Raw genomic sequence first — 20,527 nt, forward strand, 5'->3', positions numbered from 1 at the left:
CCAGATGCCCTTCAACAGAGGAATGAATACAGAAAATGTGGTACATCTACACAATGGAATACTACTCAGCTATCAAAAACAACGACTTTATGAAATTCGTAGGCAAATGGCTGGAACTGGAAAATATCATCCTGAGTGAGCTAACCCAAACACAGAAAGACATACATGGTATGCACTCACTGATAAGTGGCTATTAGCCCAAATGCTTGAATTACCCTAAATGCCTAGAACAAATGAAACTCAAGACAGATGATCAAAATGTGAATGGTTCACTCCTTCTTTAAAAGGGGAACAAGAATACCCTTGGCAGGGAAGAGAGAGGCAAAGATTAAAACAGAGACTGAAGGAACACCCATTTAGATTCTGCCCCACATGTGGCCCATGCATATACAGCCATCCAATTAGACAAGATGGATGAAGCAAAGAAGTGCAGACCGACAGGAGCCGGATGTAGATCGCTCCTGAGAGACACAGCCAGAATACAGCAAATACAGAGGCGAATGCCAGCAGCAAACCACTGAACTGAGAATAGGACCCCCGTTGAAGGAATCAGAGAAAGAACTGGAAGAGCTTGAAGGGGCTCGAGACTCCATATGTACAACAATGCCAAGCAACCAGAGCTTCCAGGGACTAAGCCCCTACCCAAAGACTATACATGGACTGACCCTGGACTCTGACCTCATAGGTAGCAATGCATATCCTAGTAAGAGCACCAGTGGAAGGGGAAGCCCTGGGTCCTGCTAAGACTGAACCCCCCAGTGAACTTGACTGGTGGGGGGAGGGCGGCAATTGGGGGAGGGTTGGGAGGGGAACACCCATAAGGAAGGGGAGGGGGAGGGGGATGTTTGCCCGGATACCGGGAAAGGGAATAACACTTGTTGAAATATATATAAGAAATACTCGGGGTTGGGGATTTAGCTCAGTGGTAGAGTGCTTGCCTAGGAAGCGCAAGGCCCTGGGTTCGGTCCCCAGCTCCCAAAAAAAGAACCAAAAAAAAAAAAAAAAAAAAAAAAAAATACTCAAGTTAATAAAAAAAAAAAAAAAAAAAAAGCCTGCCTTAACTTTCAGTGACCATGTCCTCAGCACCAGATTAGAGGAACATGAAGGAACCGAGAAGGAAAAACATGAGCAAGGCCACCACAGTGGGAAAACATTCTTATTACAGATGATGAAACTTACACAAATGGGAGCTGAACACTGCCCAGGTTCACACAGCAAGCAGGTCCTGGAGCTCGGTTTCCAAACCAGCAATTCTGACTTCTCAGGTCTTTAATCTTATGACATTGAAATAAACTTTTTATATTGAAAGGCAAGGATAATGCAGATAATTGCCTGAAAGGTTCCCATCCACTCTCTAATGTTCCCAAATCATTTTACTTCATTGCTACTCACTCCATAAATCAAAGCAATTAAGGATAAAAATAGACTGCACTTCTGTATAAATAAATTTATGGCATTTTGCCCTCCAAATTACGTAGTTTGTGTTTATGTGTAGGCTTAGATTTTTCAAAATCTACGTTAATGATGGTTCTTAAACCCTATAACCTCCCTTCTAGCCCACCAACCACCATAGGTAGTGGAAAGGAAAGGTTAATTGGGCAAAGGGGGTTGTGGACCTGCTTGGAAATAAATAGTTCTTTGGGGAGATTCCAGTCTTCGGTGTCAGGGTGTCAGCAGTTCAGTTCACACATCAGTTCACAAATCAGCAGCCATAGTTCAATCTAGTCACATGCGCCACTCATGACTCAGCAATGGCGGCCCATCCAAAAGAAACCTTAGGCTCCACCAATCTGTTGGTGTTAGCAGAATCAGCAAGAAGCCACCTGAGTATCATGGAAAGTTCTTTGGTGTGTTTGTGTCTACGAAGTCCTGACAAATGACGATCGGTGAAGAAGGCAAGGAGAACCAATGCCACAGCATCACACACTCTGCTGGGCTACACTTACGCCCTTCCCAAACATCACGTGTCCTCTCACGCATCCGCTCCAGCAAAACTTCACGTCCCTTTTCCAGGCAGCTTCCAGAAAACACCAAGTGTCTGTCCTCTCATGAGATGTCTCCAGGAAAACATCATGTGACACAACCGAGTCTCTAGAGAACCCAGAGAATCCCCCTTCATTTATGGATTTCAAATGTATCACATCAAAACGCTGATACCTGGTTCTAGTATTCTAGCCCGATCAGAAAAGTGCTCACAAAGCTTGTAAGAGTAAGGGAGATACAAACACATTTATTCTTCTGTATTTTGATCAAGGGCTCTCACTTTGTACTTCAGGCTGACCTTCAATTTGCTCTGAAATCTCGGTTGGTCTTGAATTTGAGATCCTTCTGCCTTGGCCTTCCAGGTACTGCAATTCCAGGTCTGTGCTACTCCACCCTGCTGAGAAATATTCCTTCTATATAGAAACTTAATTTTTTTTCTGAGAAATATTCTTCCCATGAAGGTTAATTTTCTACATAGAAATATCTTACATAGAAATGCATTCTTCAATACATACACTGGCCAGCTTTTAATGGTATGAAGATTAAGACAATTAATATTAAAATGTCTTTAGCAGGGTCTGGTCCTTTACAGTTGTCCTAGTTTAGTTTAGTTTTGTTTTCAAGGCAGGTTTTCTCTGTAGCATGGCTGTCTGGGAACTCAGAGATCTGCCTGCTTCTGCCTCCTGAGTGCTGGGATTGACGGTGTGCACTACCACGACCACCATCTGGTCCTAAGCTTTTTGATAAAGCTGGGATAATTCTCCAAAATCCATCTTCATTTTGATGTTTGCAGATGTCAAATATTGTCTGGTTATTGTTGGGGTCCCAAGTTCTGACATGTGATATTTTTCTGCAGTACAGAGAATCGGCTAATAACAGTCTCTATTTAAAAGTTATTTTACAGGATGGAACTGTAACTTAACACACTAAGCATGCTATCACCACGATGCACAAGGACCTGGGTTCTAGACCCGTTAGGAACAAGAAGAAAAGTTACTTACTTCTCCTGTGCCAAGGTGTAAGTTCGTTTGTACCTCATACCAGAGTCCTACGGATTAGGCATTATTGAATGTAAAGGACTCAAAAGTTAGTAACCATTATCGTATGCATTTCTCATGTCTACATACTGAGGACTCTAAGCATCTACACACCTCTTTTAGGTAATTTATCTGAAATGATGATGGCAGAGCTGGTTCTCAAAACCACGTTGACTAAAGCAGTTAACTTTCTGTGGGGCTTTTGTAGCACTAAAGTTGCAGAACCAGCCGAAGCTGGAATTCCACTGGCACCTGCCGTTCAAGGTGGTGGCCAGACTCTCGGAGTTAATAGGCTTTTCCGCCAAGAGCTCAGGAAGTTACTCGCTAACCCCTGTCCCGGCGACAAGTCACTACAGAGCAGATCCCCGCGGCTAAGGCTCCTCGCTTCCAGAACCGAGTGTGCTCTGCAGGGCGCTTTCCCTAAGGCCCAGGACGGACGCCTGGGTCCGCTGTGCGAACGGAGGCGAGGGCTCGTCCGCCCCCGCACCACGCCTGGCTGGGCTGGGCGGGGCACAGGGCCGGTCCCGCCGCCGCGAGCCCCAACCTGCCCGCCCGACCTGGCGGCGCAGTCTCGCGGGATCGCCCAGCTCTCGCTCCCCGTGCGGCCCCGGAGGCGGTCGAAGCTCGGACGCTGCCCCCCGGCTGCCGGCACGCCGGGGCTGTCTGAAGTGGCGGGGCCGATCGACGCCAGAGACAGCCGCCACCGCCCCCGCCGCCCGAGGTGAGGCGTCCCCGGCCCGACGGGGCGGGCGGGCAGCGGCCGGGACCCGAGCCGCAGGTGCGTCGCCTTGGAGTCCCACGCAACTCCTGGGAAGTGACTCCGGGTCCCCGTAGGCCCGGGACGCTGCCGCTCAGCTGCAGGCCTGGAACAGGTGCCCCGACTCAGGACCCCGGGGTTCAGGGGAGCTGCCGGTGGGAGGTTTACGTGGGTGGAATTCGGGGTACAGGAGGGCACGGGATGAGCGCGTTGAAGGGGAAGGTGCTGGAGGTGAAGAACGATCGAAAAGGAGTCACCAAGCAGGCCCACTCTTTCCAGGGGACCTCGGTCAACCCTGGCAGGCTGATTCGCCTTGGCGGAAAAACAGGAAAAGCACATCCGCAGGAGACTGCTATTGTAGAGAGCGCTAAACTTGAAGAACTCTGTCTGGGTCTTAGGGAATCCACTTGTCCTCATGTTTCCCATGTGGTGAGATGACCAAGGGGCCCCTAAGTCCCCTTTCTTCCAACCACCGCACCCCTTTCCCAGTCCAACTTGTTTATGCCATGCCTCTCTTAACCAGTGTTTCAGACCCTCTAAACCTTCATCAGCAGTTCCCTAGAATTGAGGCTTCCTTAGCAAAATGATACATTCCGCACTCGGGCGGGTGGAAGTGTCTCTCTAGGATGGAATTTTCCACAGTTTTTTCCCCCCCAGCACCAGTTACCCAGCATGAAATTTGACTTGGATTTGATTTTGTGACAAATGTTGCAGATGACACACTTTGGGTTTGTTTTTACAGCAGTTGTCCCAGAACTCATTTTCAGGAAACGGCTTCTTTCAAAATGGTAAAAAGAATGAAATGAGGAATTTGTCCATTTTATCTCCAATTTGAGAATCTTTTGATGCGGAAAGGAGCATAAGAGTAATCCAAGCCATGTGGTAATCGGAGTCTGGGGAAGATGGAAGTGTCCCCGTTTCTGTCGGCCTGCATTCTTCTGCCCCTCATAAGAGGGCACAGCCTTTTCACCTGTGAGCCAATCACTGTTCCCAGATGTATGAAAATGGCCTACAACATGACGTTTTTCCCTAACCTGATGGGTCATTATGACCAGGGCATTGCTGCTGTGGAAATGGAGGTGAGTGGATTTTCATGCCTATATTGAAAATTAGTTTATACGGAGTGTTTTTCTCTTAACTATTACCTTTTAATCTTTAAACGTAGTTTTTCCCCCCAATCATATTTTTAAAAGTACTTTTGAAAATTAATTAAGCCCCCCTCCCGTTGACATATTTGGGCTGCTAGTTAATTTGCTTAAAAAAAAAGGTTGAGTTCATAATGAAGAATGGTTACAGATGAAAATGTTTTGCTTTTCAGAATTTGTGTCATTGCTTCTCTAAGACTGTGATTTCTGAATTTTTAAATTTTCAATGTTTATTTGTTTGGTTTTTCAAGGTAAGGTTTCTCCCGTGTAGTTCTGGCTGTCCAGGAACTCACTCTGTAGACCAGGCTGGACTCAAACTGAGATCCACTTGCCTCTGCCTCCCGAGGGCTGGGATTAAAAGTGTGCACTATCACACTCAGCCCAAATTCTGCATTTTTAAATGGTTGACTGAACATATAGTTTGTATTGCTTGAGCTAAAATGGAAGAAACTTGCATGTTTATACAAAGTACTTATAAGTTTATTTGGCTTAGTTTTCCCAAAGTTAATAAATTACTGGAATGTTTTGGTGCTAAAGAGGGTGTTTTACTAAAAGATGACTTTCAGGCATAGCGTGTAAGCATGTTTTCTGTATATAAGATACTTGTTAAAGAAAGCTCACTTGTGGGGAAGGGCAGTGTGACACTAAAGATTGCCTCAGGTGCCTCAGTCAGCAACTCTGGATTAGAGATATGCAAATGTCCCAGGGAGATGTGGGAAGAAAGGGCTGCCTGTGGAGACAGGAACCTGCCCTGCCTCACAGATCTGTTTGGTTGATAAGTTTCATGAAGGAGAAAAAGAAAGAAGACAAGAGTGTAGGTTTTGTAATCTTTCTCTAGACAGGCTGAAGCCAGTCAAGGCTTTTCCTCAGATTGTCTCTGAGAGATGAAACCCCCAGAAGTGTAATCTAGATGGATTTTTTTAAACTGACCACATTTGATCTTGCAGCTTTGAAGGCCTTCCATTGTCTGCTCGAAGAGTTAGTTGTCTGACTACCTCTTTGTAGACTCCTGTCTGGGTAGGGCAGTTTTTAAATACTAAGATATAATTTTAAAAGGTTTACAAGTTGTAGGGTTTTAATCTTTCAGTAGTTTCTCCAAACCAGTGCAAAGTCCCCCTTCTTTTCCATCAGGTGGCAGGGCACAGAGCCCCTCAAATACAGCAAGGTCTCGCCCACTCAGCTACAGCCTCAGCCCTGCAAAGCGTTCTTTTGAACACTCAACAAAGGGTGCAGGGAGACTTCCATTGATTAATTAGAACCATGAGTGTATAGTGGATACCATCAGACAATAATTACAGTGTTCAGTCTGGTCGCCTGTGATGATAATGTTTTATAGTATATACTAAAGCAAGTGTTCGTAAAGCATCTTACTTTCATTTGGTTTCCTCTCTCTGTAGTAGCTATGTTCATTTTAGGCTTGAGTTCTAACAGTGACCTTAGAAAGTCATCACATGGGGTTGGGGATTTGGCTCAGTGGTAGAGCGCTTGCCTAGGAAGCGCAAGGTCCTGGGTTCAATCCCAGCCCCGAAAAATAGAAAAAAGAAAAAAAAAAGAAAAAAAAAAAAAAAAAGAAAGTCATCACATTCACACTCCAGGCCCTTCTTGTAGCAGCAGAGAGCGGATGAAGCCCCTAGGAGTATAATCTAGACAGGCGGGTACTCGAGCTATTTTAAAGGCTTTTGAAGGCAGTGACGACTAGTTTGCTGCACACGTTTTCTTCTTCAGACAAGTGTTTCTGTTCTACTCTTTAAAAGGTTTTGATGTTGTTTTGTTTGTTTGTTTGTTTGTTTGTTTTAACTTAGCTAGCTAGCTTCCCAGGTAGTTTCATGTCTGACACCATCCAGGTTTCTGGTGGGAGCTGGAGAGGTGGCTCAGCCGTTTAGAGCACTGATTACTCTTCCAGAGGTCCTGAGTTCAATCCCAAGCAACCACATGGTGGCTCACAACCATCTGTAATGAGATCTGATGCCCTCTTTGGGTGTGTCCTAAGACCGCTACATACAGTGTACTCATATACATAAAATATAATAAATAATTCTTAGAAAAAAAAGTTTCTGGTTCTGAGGGCTGACATCGCCAGTCTCTTCCTGGTATATGATCTTCTCATACCAACCCTCCTGGCTTCCGGGTTGTCCAGGTTTCCTGCTGCACTTCCAGGAAATTAGTTTTAAGATAAAGGCTGAAGAATCCCATGGTGGTTATGGCAGCAGCTTGTTCTTCCTTCTTTTCTTGTCCTTCTGCAAACAGTTCTTGTTTTGAGACAGGATCTACCTTAGTTGCCCAGTCTGGTTTTGAACAGTCTTTGTAGCCCAGGTAGACCATAAACTTCAAATCCTCCTTTTCTTTCCCTCTCAGTGGCAGGGTTAGAAGTCTGTGCCATGAGGGCAGGCCTTCTTTTCTTTTATAATTAACAGGGCCTTCTTGTGTTTTCCAGACTGGCCTGGAGCTTGCCCTATAGCCTGGGCTGGTTTTGAATTCATGATCCCCTTGCCTCCACACTCTGAGGTTATAGGCACTCACCTCCATGCCTACGACAGATGTACTTTTTAGCTACCAAGAATTCCATGTAAGTCAAGAGATTTATCTTACTTCTCTCTTTAAAAATGTGTTATTGTATGTGTGTATATGCATGATGTGTGTGTGTGTGCGTGTGCGATGTGCATGTGATGTGCCATACATGCATAGTGCTATTGTGGAGGTCAGAAAAGCATGTGTGGGAGTTGGCTTTCTCTTTCCACCATGAGTCCTGAGGCTCTAACTCAGGCTGTCAGACAAATGCCTTCACCCACTGAGCCATCTCACCAAGGCTGCCCTCACTCTTTCTGAGCCTCGATTTTCATTTGGTGCTAGCTGACCTCTTTTATTGACATTAGGTTGCTAGTCTATGATTACATAAGATAGGACAGTGGCTCTCAAAGTTTAGTTCATAGACAGCAGCAGCTTTGGAGTTCTGAGACCGTTGTCTCAGAACAGTGCACAGCTGGAGTAAAAAGCTGTCCCAGAAGATGTGATTGTTAAAGTTTAAGACGCACTAGGTAAACCTTTTCTGGGAGGAGCCACATATTTTCAGTTTTTTAGAGCATGCAGTCTCTGTCGCAGCTTTTCACCTTTGCAATTGCGGTAGGAAAGCTGTGATAGACATCATATGAGAGAATTAATATGGCAGTGTTTCTGTCAAACTTTAATGCGTTGGCAAAAATTGGCTGTGGACAGGCCTGAGAGCTGTACCTCCCTAAACCTTTAAGTGCTTGAACATGCTTTACAGATAGTATATCATGGAACAAATAAACATTATTGTGCATTCTTAATGTCACCTAAGTTCTAACTTACTTTCCACATGAGTTATTTTATTATTTATTTATTTGTGTTGTGTGTTGGATGCAGAGGACAGAGAGAGGAGTATGGTGGCTTTCTACCTTATTGTCTTGAGACAGGATCTCTCATTAAGCTGGATCTTACTCAGGCCATCTAGCTAGCAAGCCCTTGGGATCTACCTGTCTGCCCCTGTTCCTGGGATTACAGGCACACACAGCCACACTAGCATGTGGGTGCTGGGGATTTGAACTCATATTCCCATGCTTGGACTCTTGCTGCTTGCGGTGGTTTGAAAGAGAAAGGCCCTATAGGCTAATGTGGGTGAGTACTTGGTCCCCAGTTGGTAAAACCATTTGGGAAGGATTAGGAGGCATAGTTTTGCTTGGAGGGGGTGTATCATTGTGGATGGGCTTTGAAGTTTAAAAAAGACACCTTTTTTAGTCTTTCTTTCTCCCACCCCTCTCTGCCGCCTACGTGTGATCAGTGAGTTCTCAGCTACTGTTCCAGCACCATGCCCGCCTGCTGCCATGCTCCCTCCACGATAACCATGGACTCTAATTCTGAAACCATGAACCATAAATAAATTCTTTCTTCTGTAAGTCTCCTCGGCAATGGTTTTATCACAGCAATAAAAAGATCTCATTATATGGCTTTGTCTGGCTTAGAACTTGCTATGTAGACCAAGCTAGTCTTCAACTAACAAAGATCCACCCACCTCTGTCTCTGGAGTGCTGGGATTAAAGTCAAGTTTATCACAAGTCTAAAGGATCTGACAGAAAGAGCATGGCTCTTCAATTTTGCTTCAGAAATTGCTTGAAATAAGAGACTTCAGTCCCCCTGCCCACATTTTGTATTCCCCTTCATAAGGTCTTTTGTGTTACAAAGAGTTAAGTTCTGACTCTGAATGGTAACTTGGCTGTATAAAAAGGGCGCAGCCCAGTTGAACTGTCCTGGTGAGAAAGCAAATGGCAGCTGGCTCTCCATTGTGTTTTCTGTCTAGAGCTTTGCTTCAGAACTTAGGAGGTTGGCATCCTGTGAGAGGCTGACTTCATACCGTAGGACTGACGGTGATCTGGGGAAAATGGAAACAGGAATAGCGTATTATTATTTGTTGAGGTCCAGAGTCATATATTGTGTTTGGACCAGCATGTGGCCATTTATCTTTAACAGTTTAAAGGAAGTGAGCCATAAACCTTTTCCTTTCCACATGTTCAAATGTACTGTTAAAGAGTGGATATCCAATTAAAAATAAAAGGAACGGACAGGGAGTGGACCAACAGATGTCTAAGAGAAAAGGGTGTCTGTTGTAGAGTGACTCTTTTTAGACATTTGCTGTTTTGTGCCTTTAGAAGGATCCAGAGGACTCTGTCCTGCCATTTACCACCTCTCATTCTGTGCTTACACACACACACACACACACACACACACACACACACACACACACACACACACACACACACACACACACACACGGCTCTGAAAGAGACTGGCTTAGTTTGAGCCAGCCACTTTGTTTTTTAGGATATACTGTGTAAAATGCCTGGAGCTGTCCCACAAGTGATAATAGGAATCATGGAGGTGAAAGAAATGCTTCAGTGTCCTTCAGTGTACCCTTCAGTGTATCCTTCAGTGTATCATACCTTCAGTGTATCCTTCAATGTCCTTCAGTGTATCATATCTTCAGTGTATCCTTCAGTGTCCTTCAGTGTATCCTTCAGTGTGTCCTTCAGTGTATCCTTCAGTGTATCCTTCAGTGTGTTCTTCAGTGTACCCTTCAGTGTATCATACCTTCAGTGGCCTTCAGTGTACCCTTCAGTGTATCCTTCAGTGTATCCTTCAGTGTCCTTCAGTGTACCCTTCAGTGTACCCTTCAGTGTCCCCTTCAGTGTATCCTTCAGTGTCCTTCAGTGTCCTTCAGTGTCCTTCAGTGTATCCTTCAGTGTATCCTTCAGTGTATCCTTCAGTGTGTTCTGGCTGCTACTGTATTTCAGATGCAGAGCCACAGCTCACCTTCTTTTAGGATGCGTCCTGGATCTAGGAAAAGTACCCTGACTACTTCTAGGTCTACAGCGTATAGGGACCTACATGTGAACAGAAAGGGCTCTGTGGATAGGCTCAGAGCTCCTCTCCTGTTTCTTGGTGTCCTGCGGTCTGGGATGCTGTTGTTCAAACCCTCTGAAGAGCCCGTCCCTGGGCTCTTGTGGTCATTGTTCTCCTTCCTGGAGAATGTAGAATGCAGGTAGTGGTAGGTTTTACTTCTCCCTTTTGTGTAGTGTATTGTGTCCATTAATATTAATTGAACCTGAATTATGGCTTTCCCAGAATTATGGCTTTGCATGTTGGACAGTTGCCATGTAAAATATGGCACACTATCATACCAATTTTCCAAAGGAAATAAAATGCTATAATGCTCCCTGCCAAAAAATATCTTCAAATAACAAACCTCACATACAAAAATAGTGTGCACTTTTAATTTTATTGTTTCAAGTCTCATTTAACATTTGTTATAAAAAGCTGACTAGCCTGAGATTGAACACATTGATAAAAGTAAGCAAAAACACAGTAATACAGTAATTGATTGATTTTTCTTAAGTCAGTTGTTCTCAACCTGTAGGTTGTGACCCCGCGGGGGGGGGGGTGTCAAAAGACTCCTAAATGGGTTGCTTTAAACCATCAGAAAACACAGATATTGTATTATGATTCATAATTAATAGTATTAAAATTACAGTCATGAAATAGTAATAAAAATGATTTTATGGTTGGGGGTTACCACACATGAGGAACTGTATTGAGGGGTGGAAGTGTTAGAAATGTTGAGAACCTCTGTGTTAAACAGGAGTAGAGCACATACGTTCTAACCGGAAAGTTTGAATCTGCAGTCGCTTGCCAAGTACCAGCAGGATTCTGATCCATGCTTCAGTAGCAGGATAGATGTTCTTCGGCATGAATGGAGACAGGGCCCATTCAAAACAGGGGATTTGTTTTATTATTTATTTTATGGTATGGGTGTTTGCATGTGTGTCAGTGAGCCCCATGAGTGCCTGATACTCTTAGAACTTGGGAATTCTTAGACAGTTAGAAGCTGACATGGCTGCTGGGAGTTAAACTTGAGTCCTGTGGAAGAGCCTGTGCTCCAGCCCAGACTAACACCTCTTTTTCTCAGTGCCTCAGTTAAAACCATAACCCAGACTTTTCAGTACCTCTAATACCACTGACCCCAGGCCCACGTTCTGGATTCCCCTGTTATCACTGTGACATGGGGAGCTACAAGTCCTTTTCTGTATCTTTCACTGAGATTAGCTGGTATTATCTTTCAGCGAAATATTCAAGTGCATATATCAGTAAATACCAGAGACACTGTTCAATTAGTGGGCACACAGTAATAAATCAGTAAACCTCTGTGCTCTTGTGGAACTTCTGGTCTCTTGGAGAAATATAAAACAATCTGTTTCATCTTACCATTTTTCATTATAGTTTTCAGCATAGGTTTATATTCTTAGATTGCCCTTTGCCCTCAACCGCTCATTAAACAAAACCAAGCGCACATTTAAATCCACTTTAATATTATTCTTGCTCTGATAATTGCTTCATTTCTTTTATGTGCGTTTTGGTTATTTCTACTCTGTAAGAGGACTCCTTGGGTTTTTATTTTCTTCCTTGGATAGGGTACCTGCACTAGTTAGGCATCCACAGGGTGGATATTTAGTCTACATGGTCAAGAGCTTCCTCTGCATGGAAACCTTTTGGCTTGCAGTCACACACAACAAAAACATTGGATATTATAGGCTCATTTTGGGGAGAAAAAAAAAGAGTCCCATACTGCCTTTCCAGATTCCTAACCACAAGTTCTTCCATTTTCCAAGTGAAGGTGCCTGCCACCAAGCCTGTTCTTAGTGGGATCCCTGCCGCCCATGTGGTTGAAGGGGAAACTAACAAGTTGTCCTCTGACCTCCAGGTGCATACCATGCCCACCCCCCCACACACACTAAATTATCTTTTAAAGAAAAAAAAATGCCCTTCTTGTCATACCGTTAGCTGTATCCATCAGTGTGGCTCCTTATCTCAGACTGTCTGTCTTTCTCCTGATAGTATGGATAAGACCTAAGAGTTAAAGTTCTATTTCTCAGGGATATGTGCGTAAAGCTAACAACATATAGTAGTTTATCTTAGTTGGGCCAGCCTGTATAAACCTGCCTGTTATTGACCCTCTTATCAGTTAGTCAAAGGGAAGCTTCCACAGAGCCATCAGCATTGCTGCTGGTGTTTATTTGCTGGTCTTGTGGTGCTGGTGCTTGAATGCAGGTCTTGGGTATGCCAGGCAAGCTGCCCAAGATCGAGACACACCCCAGTTCAGTGACTGTAGGGGAAAAGGCCAGGAATATGGCAGAAGTAGACACTCTGAGAACATGCAGGATATGCTTCTGCTTCTGCCCCATGTCTTTAAACTATGGGGAGCCACTTGAAGGTGGAGAGCTGTGGGGACACCTGACATCATGAGTGGGTGAGTTTGAGTTTCTAGTTCAGGTGAGGTGATGAGGGTTGGCAGTCGAGATGATATTTAGATTCTGTAGATATCCCATTGTTTTGTTCAGTCCCCATTAGGAACCAGTAGCAAAACTAAGGTGAAAACTCCCTTCAATTCAGTGGAATTAAACCCATTTACTTGTTCTTAGTCTTACCATGGATCAGGGGTCTAGGTCTATCCTCATCATTTTACATCCTCAGTGTGACTGTGGTCTGACGTCTGTGACGTGGTCATGTGGTTCAGGGTCTCTGACAGGGACCTCGAGATGCAGAACTGGAGAGCTGACTTACTTTAAGGCACTGGTTCCCATCTGACAGCCTTATCAAGTAGATCTCTGGCTCTAACCCCAGTTCCCAATTCAGTAGATCTGTGATAGGATGGAGAATCTGCATTCCTAAGGAGTCCATGACAGTTGCTGGTGCTCTGGTCTAGGGACAAGTCTAGGGACTATTCTTTGGGAACTCCTTTCTATAGCGACTTAGCCCAGGTGCACCACTGATTCTTCTGTGTGCCGGAGAGAAGCCTGGCAGGCTAGACCAGCATGTGTGCTGGTTTGAGTAAGAAAACTACGTCTGAAGAGGTACCTTAGTCATGCAGTTAGAGTTGCTTAAGACACCTGCAGCATTAACATGGGCAAGTAGTAGTGATTACTAATCTCAGAAAGCCCTACTGACCTACATTATTGGTTTGTTTTTAAATTTTCTATCATGATAGGGAAAAGACCTCTTGCTGTAGAATGGCTCAGCTGAGTTCAGTTTCCAGCAATACATGGTGGCTCATGCCCATTTGTAATGGGATTTGATCCCCTCTTCTGGTATGCCTGAGAAAAGATCTCTTAATAGTTTCTGTTTTCTTCCTGTGATAATGTTTGTAGGAAACTAATATGCTTTTACATCCACATGTTTGCTAGATATGGCTATTTAAGGCCTCCAGGAAGAGATTTGGTAGATGATGGTGGGTAGACCTGGAGTTCCCTTGCCCATTTACTGTCTGATCTCCAGAAACCCTGTTTCCAAAGCTAACATCAAGTCTAGACTCTCTGAGAAACAAGCTCATATAATATATAAAATTGTGTTCCTTCTTTTTTTTTCTTTCTCTGGACCTTTAGAAATAAATCTTAACAGTGTCTTGCAACTAATTTTAGCTTTTTGTTTCCAGATTTTATTTTGATTTGACCCTCACAGATCGTACCAGAGTGGACCTCTTGGTTGAAGCATTGAAGAGTGAGGGGATTGAACAGAAAGCTATTTCCTTTCTTCTTACAAAGTCAGGCTTCCCAAGGAGGATGAGCTTCCCTCAAGGGCTTTGGGCTTAGAGTGCCGCATGAAACCACTGACACACAGCCTTGCTCAGAGCCCTGGGTCACTCTTGCTTCCCTCACACTGTCACTGATGATTTATGTGACAGAAGCATGCCACACTGATAGAACTTGGCAGCCTGCAGGAACAACGGTATACTCGGTTTTCACTTGCTTACTACACTCTCAGTCCTTTGTAAGTCTGTGCTTTACTCCGGATGAATCATTCTATTCTCTGACTAAACGTTCCCCAGAGCCCTCCCTTCACACCACCATCCTTGTGGTCTTCATTCTATTTTTCATTTCCCTGGTGGCAGCTCCTCGGTTGTCTCCTGTGGTCTTTATTGGACACATCCTTCTCCGGTGTGCCAAGGATCCCAGAGGCTGCAAGGTTGACTCGGTCTGTCATTTACCCGTCATGTGCTGCCACATTCCACCTCTGACGATGATGGGATGTTTACCACTCTGCCCTCCAGTTAGGCCTGGGACGCAATTCTAGATTTCCCCACTTACTGAGATCACTTATAATCCATTCTTTATGGAGTTTGCATACTAGTCAATCTTTTGGCTTATTTAAGCTAAAACAAAGCAAGAAAAACAAAACAACAACAAAAACCAGATGGAGCTTGAACAGCTAATAGACTCCAGGCTGGGGAATCAGATTCGGACTATCTGGAGGGATAAAGGAGCCATAACATAGATAAGATCATGTCAAAGGACGTTTGTCACTCATGCCAGGGCTTTGAACCCCGGACCCTCTTTATGGCCCTCCAGAGGTGTTTGGTCCCCTGCAGCTGTCTTACCCAATCTGTGTAAATCTCTCTTTTGCCTACTTTCTTTCTAAAAAACATATACCTAAGGCATCCAAATGGCCAGCCTATGGGTCTCATGCCAGAATGTGTCCCTGTACCCTCCTCAGACTCCCCAACATTTGCTCTAACAGAACTGCTGAATAGACAGTGTTCAGACTAGGGCTTGGCGAACCAAGGTTGTTCTATTGCTTTGGAGTTTAGCTCTGATGCTCGAGTCTCTGTTATATTCTTCATAAACTCGAGCCATCATGAATGTGCTTAGAGGTCATCTAGGAATCTTCTCACATTTCACTCTGAGAATGAATACCCCAGACTCAGACAGAATTACCCGTTTAAAGTGACACATGTAGTTAATGGTAGGATTTAGTTAGAATTAAAGCACTGGCGGCATATCGGTTGAGATTAGTAAACCAGTCCTGTGTCCTTGTCCTCACTCGCCATCTGTCCTAGTTTAGCTGCTTTTGCTTTTGTTCATCAGCACAAAGTAGAGGTGAGAATTCCTCCTCCCGGTTTCTCCCAGTCCTTACAGTGCCAGCTCTGTCTAGGGTGTCTGAGGAGGGCTGACCCTGGAAGGAACCTACTTATCATTTCTCTGAGGATTAACACTGTCAATAGCAGGATTGTGTTAGTCATCATTAAACCCAGACTCTCAAAAGTGTTGTTGATCCTTCTTTGTTAGTGTGTGGGTCTCTTTGAGAATTCAATAGAAAAATGTAAAGTGCGTGAGTGTGCCCTGAAGACAGGCCTGCTGAGGAAGCTGACTTGCTTCGCCAAGCAGGAAAACCAAAAAGCCTAGAGAGAGTGTGGAGTGTGGAGTGTATCAGAGGCATACATGGTGTGTTCTGTGAAAATACTCGGTTATAATATCATGGAGTTCGCTCTAAAACTGAAGGATATACGAAGTAGCACAGGTCAGGTTTGTAGCCTTTGCATCTAAAGGTTTGGTTTCCAAATATGGGGTTTGAACATTTGGTGGGAAAATGTTGATTCCTAACAAGATTTTACTTCAAAAGGTTGGGACAACATTGGCATCCGGTTGATGGGGTCATGTGACTGCTGCATTGGTTCAACAGTGGCTGACCCATGGCTTAAAGTAGTATTTGTTTATGAAGTATTTGTTCCAGGTTTTCTGTGCTTCAGGAGGTCTGCAAACCGTTAGAATGGTAAACACGGCTGAGGCTTTGATGTGTGACTGAATTTGTGTTTTTACAACTTGAAGAGTGACTTCGTGTAGATCCTCTTCTGACATGTTCCCTCCATCCTTGTGCATGAGGCTTTCTGCTTGTCTTCTGGTGTGAGAGCGTGATTGCTCGAGGGAGTTACTTTCAGGAAGAACTGGGTAAGGAGTCAAGAGGAGACTGAGGGCACATGGTCTAGAGTCTCCTTCTGTCTCTGTCACTAACTTAACCTCTTAGAGCTTGACCCCTTATCTGCAGGACTGCTTCTCAGGATTATTGTGGTGTCTGAAAAGCTTGCTATACATATTGATAATAGGATACGATTTACAATATTATGGTAAGTATTAATAGTATTGTGAAGGTTTCTAATTCACGGCTCAGGTGTGAGTAGCAGTGAATCTGAAATAAGAGCATTTGGATTCTAATTCGCATAGATTTTAGACCTTACAGAATAATTTCCAGTAAGAAATTGGCACACTTTCTCCTGTGATCTGAAGCTGCCCCTGCTGGGTTGTTGTGGGTCTGATGGCGAGGTGCTGTGAGGTCACTGTCATGATGGAAACCAGGAAAAGTGTCTCAGCAGGGAGGCTTCCTTCTGGGCCACAGCAGCTGTGCCTTTATTTGTTTAATATATCAGGCTTTTTAAAAACTTCCCACTTAGCCATCTCTTGGCTAGGTGAGCTAAACACAGATGTTTTGAGAGTGACTGAGTCAAAAGTCCTCCCAGGCCCTTTGTTAGTGTGAGAAGTTGGGAGTTGGTGGTTTTATTGGGTCTGACTCAAGGACATGACTTCTTTATCATGCACAGTATTTTAAATGTGTATATAAAAGTTTTGGGGGGCTGGGGATTTAGCTCAGTGGTAGAGCGCTTACCTAGGAAGCGCAAGGCCCTGGGTTCGGTCCCCAGCTCCGAAAAAAAGAACCAAAAAAAAAAAAAGTTTTGGGAGATTTCTTACTTAAAAGTTGAGGTTCTCTTTTTTGTGTATGCAAAATGGATGTGTCTGACAATTCTGTGCTCACACCCCAAGCACAGGCCTGCTGGCTGTAGGCTGCAGCTGCTGCCAGCATTTTCCCTGTCTCACAGACTCTCAGCTGATGAGCCTTGAGGAACGGCCTCAGTTTCAAAGTCTGATTTACTCACTTCTGTATATAAATATCACTGTTCCTATAGCAGGCAACAGGACTGGAAACCATAGAGCACTATGTATTGGAAGTAGATCTATTAGCTTGCCCTGCAAATGGGCTGGGCAGTCCCAGCAGTGGCTGGCTGGGTGTGGAGCGTCAGGGAAACCAGTGGCAGCTTGGCCTACCATAACTTGCCATCTTTGTCCCGTAAGATACTTGCAGCTCAAAGTATGTGTGTGACTACTTGTGTAACTTATCTTGCCATCAACTGGACATCAGTGTTGGCCATCGGCTGTGGTAACTGTAAATGATTTCTCTGTTAGACTCAATACACTATGCTTGCATTCTTTCTACTGAAGAATCTTTAAGGACCCCTACCACATTCATAAAGCTGTCTGAGGTCTTTGAACTGTGCTCAGCCATGTTGGAATATTCAGGGCTGCTGTGGTAGGGTTGCTGGGCTCTAGTGGAGACAGTGTCTTGAGTGTTACTCACTTTACACTGGCATCTGAGATTGGGAAGACTGCAGTCAAGGTGCTGATACCTTTCTTGTCTTTGTTGGCTGGGCGCTTTGTTCCTTGATTTCTGTTTCTTCTCTGTGGTGGCCATGTGTTGCCTGGTAGGAAATTCTTCTGGAGTGTGGCCACTTCGGGCTCCAGGTAAATGTGTCTGGCTATTAGGAGCTGGGGCTTGGGATGGGGAAGGGCCAGGTGAGGGCAAGGCCTTTCAAAAGAGGGACAAAGTAGGGTGTTACACCTGGATCTACTAAGTTAGTCTCCTGGGTATGGGGGCAGAGTGAGAGAGGCCACAGCTTGCTAAGGAGCTGGGAATGAGACTGGACTTTGACCTTTTTCCCTTACTGCTTTTAATATTCTTTCTTTATTTTGTGCATTTGGTGTTTTGACTATTACGTGACGGGAGGAGTTTCTTTTCTGGTCCAATCTATTTGGAGTTCTGTAGGCTTCTTGTATGTTTATGGGCATCTATTTCTTTAGGTTAGGGAAGTTTTCTTCTATGATTTTGTTGAAGATAGTTACTGGTCCTTTGAGCTGGGAGTCTTCACTTTCTTCTATGCCTATTATCCTTAGGTTTGATCTTCTTATCGTGTCCTGGATTTCCTATATGTTTTGGGCCAGTTGCTTTTTCTGTTTTACATTATCTTTGACAGTTGTGTCGATGATTTCTATGGAATCTTCTGCTCCTGAGATTCTCTCTTCTATCTCTTATATTCTGTTGGTGATGCTTGTATCTACAGCTCCTTGTCTCTTCCTTTGGTTTTCTATATCCAGGGTTGACTCCCTTTGTGCTTTCTTTATTGCTTCTATTTTCATTTTTTTTTTTTTTTGGTTCTTTTTTTCGGAGCTGGGGACCGAACCCAGGGCCTTGTGCTTCCTAGGCAAGCGCTCTACCACTGAGCTAAATCCCCAACCCCTCTATTTTCATTTTTAATTCTTTCACCTGTTTGATTGTGTTTTCCTGGAATTCTTTCAGGGATTTTTGCATTTCCTTTCTATAGGCTTCTGCCTGCTTATTTGTGTTTTCCTGCATTTCTCTAAGGGAGTTCTTCACGTCTTTCTTGAAGTGTTCCATCATCATGATCAATTGTGATTTTAAATCTAGATTTTGCTTTTCTGGTATGTTTGGATATTCAGTGTTTGCTTTGGTGGGAGAATTGGGCTCTGATGATGCCATGTAGTCTTGGTTTCTGTTGCTTGGGTTCCAGTGCTTGCCTCTTGCCATCAGGTTGTCTCTGGTGTTGCCTTGTTCTGCTATTTTTGACAGTGGCTAGACTGTCATATAGGCCTGTGTGTCAGGAGTGCTGTAGACCTGTTTTTCTGTTCTCTTTCAGTCAGTTATGGGCACAGCGTGTTCTGCTTTCAGGTGTGTAGTTGTTCCTGTCCACTGGTCTTCAGGTGTTCCTGTGGGCCTGTGTCCTGAGTCCACCAGGCAGGTCCCTTGGAACAGAAAAGTTGGTCTTACCTCTGGTCTCAAGCCTAGAGTCGCTTCTCAGAGCCGGATTTCAGCTCTCCGTGAGGGCAGCAACCAGAAGGGGCTGCCCTGCCTTCACTTTGGGACCCTGAGCACAGGGAGCACAGATGGCGCTAGGTGTTTTCCTCTGGAGTCAGAAATGTGGGCAGAGAGTAGTCTCCTCTGGCTTCCCAGGCATGTCTGAAGGTCTAGGTCTCCCTCCCATGGGATTTGGGTGCAGGGAGCTGTTTGACCGGGTCCCTTCAGATCCAGGCAGTGTCTGGACTGCAGCGTTGAGTGCCCCTATCTTCCTGTTCCCAGAGGCCCTATACGGTTTCCTCTTGGGCCAGGGATGTGGGCAGGGGTGGGCAGTGCTGGTGGTCTCTCCTGCCCTGTAGTCTCAGGAGTGCCTACCTGTCTGGGCGGTGAGCTCTCTCTTGAATATGAATTCTTTTTACAGCTGTATCTTATTATTTATTCATGTATGTGCATGTGTATCCATGCCGTATACACATGTATGCATGCCGTATGTGTGTGTGCCTGTGTCTGTGTGTGTCTGTGTATGTTTTGAGCGTGTGTACAGACAGTTGTAAACTGCCCAGCTTGAATGCTGGGATCTGAACTCAGGTTCTGTGGAAGAATGTCAGGTACGCTTACCTGCTGAGCCATCTCTCTTGCCCCAAATCTATATCCAAATCTATATCCTTGAAGCATCTTATCTGTTTAACTGCCTGCGTAGTTATTCTGTATTCAAATATCCTATGTCCCCTTCAGACCGTCCCGTCAACAGTCGATGAACAGTTATCAAATGATGGTGTAGCAGCACAGTGGGATACTCAGCAGTCAGAGGGAGTGAGCAGCGTGGGTGCGTCTCAGTGACCTGGGCTGCAGAGCTGGCTCAGCATAAGAAGGGATACCCTTGAGGCCTGCATCCTTCTCTGTCATTTTCCTTCATTTCCATCAATACCTTTATGAGGTCTGCTACGTACTCTCCCCCTCTCTTATTGACAGTAGATTTTCCATCACATAATGTATCCTGATTATGATTTCCCCTCTCTCTTCTCCCAGCTTCTTTTCCCCTCCTGTCCATATCACTCCCTTTCTGTCTCATAGGAAAAGAAAACAGACTTCTAAGGGAATATAACACATTATAACATAACAAAGTAATATAATGTGATGAAATCGAAGCTAACACTTCAGAGTAGAACAAAACCAACAGAAGGAAAAAAGCCCAAGAGAAGGCTCAAAGCAGAGACCATTTGTTCACACACTCAGGCGTCCATAAAAACAACAAACCAGAAGCCATAGTGTATATATAAGGGACGTATGGGGTAGAAATAGGGAAGAAAAATATGTAAGTAAAATAAAAATGTTTATAAAAGGAA

General features: G+C 44.5%; 1 protein-coding gene across 17 annotated transcripts in view; it reads left to right on the forward strand.

The window, feature by feature from the left end:
- The first annotated feature begins 3,619 nt into the window (after positions 1-3,619).
- The window catches only part of Fzd6 (frizzled class receptor 6), a 31,638-nt gene continuing 14,730 nt past the window's right edge, over positions 3,620-20,527 (forward strand). For 4 of the 17 annotated variants that reach the window (XR_015623839.1, XR_015623834.1, XM_087555930.1 and 1 more), the window contains exons 1-2: positions 3,620-3,741; positions 4,520-4,856. Coding sequence is in view for 9 of the 17 variants with exons in the window: in XM_087555927.1 (XP_087412053.1) it covers positions 4,680-4,856 (177 nt within the window). In the remaining 8 variants the exon portion in view is untranslated. 17 annotated transcript variants of the gene reach the window in all.

The sequence above is a fragment of the Rattus norvegicus genome, chromosome 7 (genome assembly GCF_021556685.1).
Source record: "Rattus norvegicus strain SHRSP/BbbUtx chromosome 7, alternate assembly SHRSP_T2T, whole genome shotgun sequence".
Classification (NCBI taxonomy): Eukaryota; Metazoa; Chordata; class Mammalia; order Rodentia; family Muridae; genus Rattus; species Rattus norvegicus.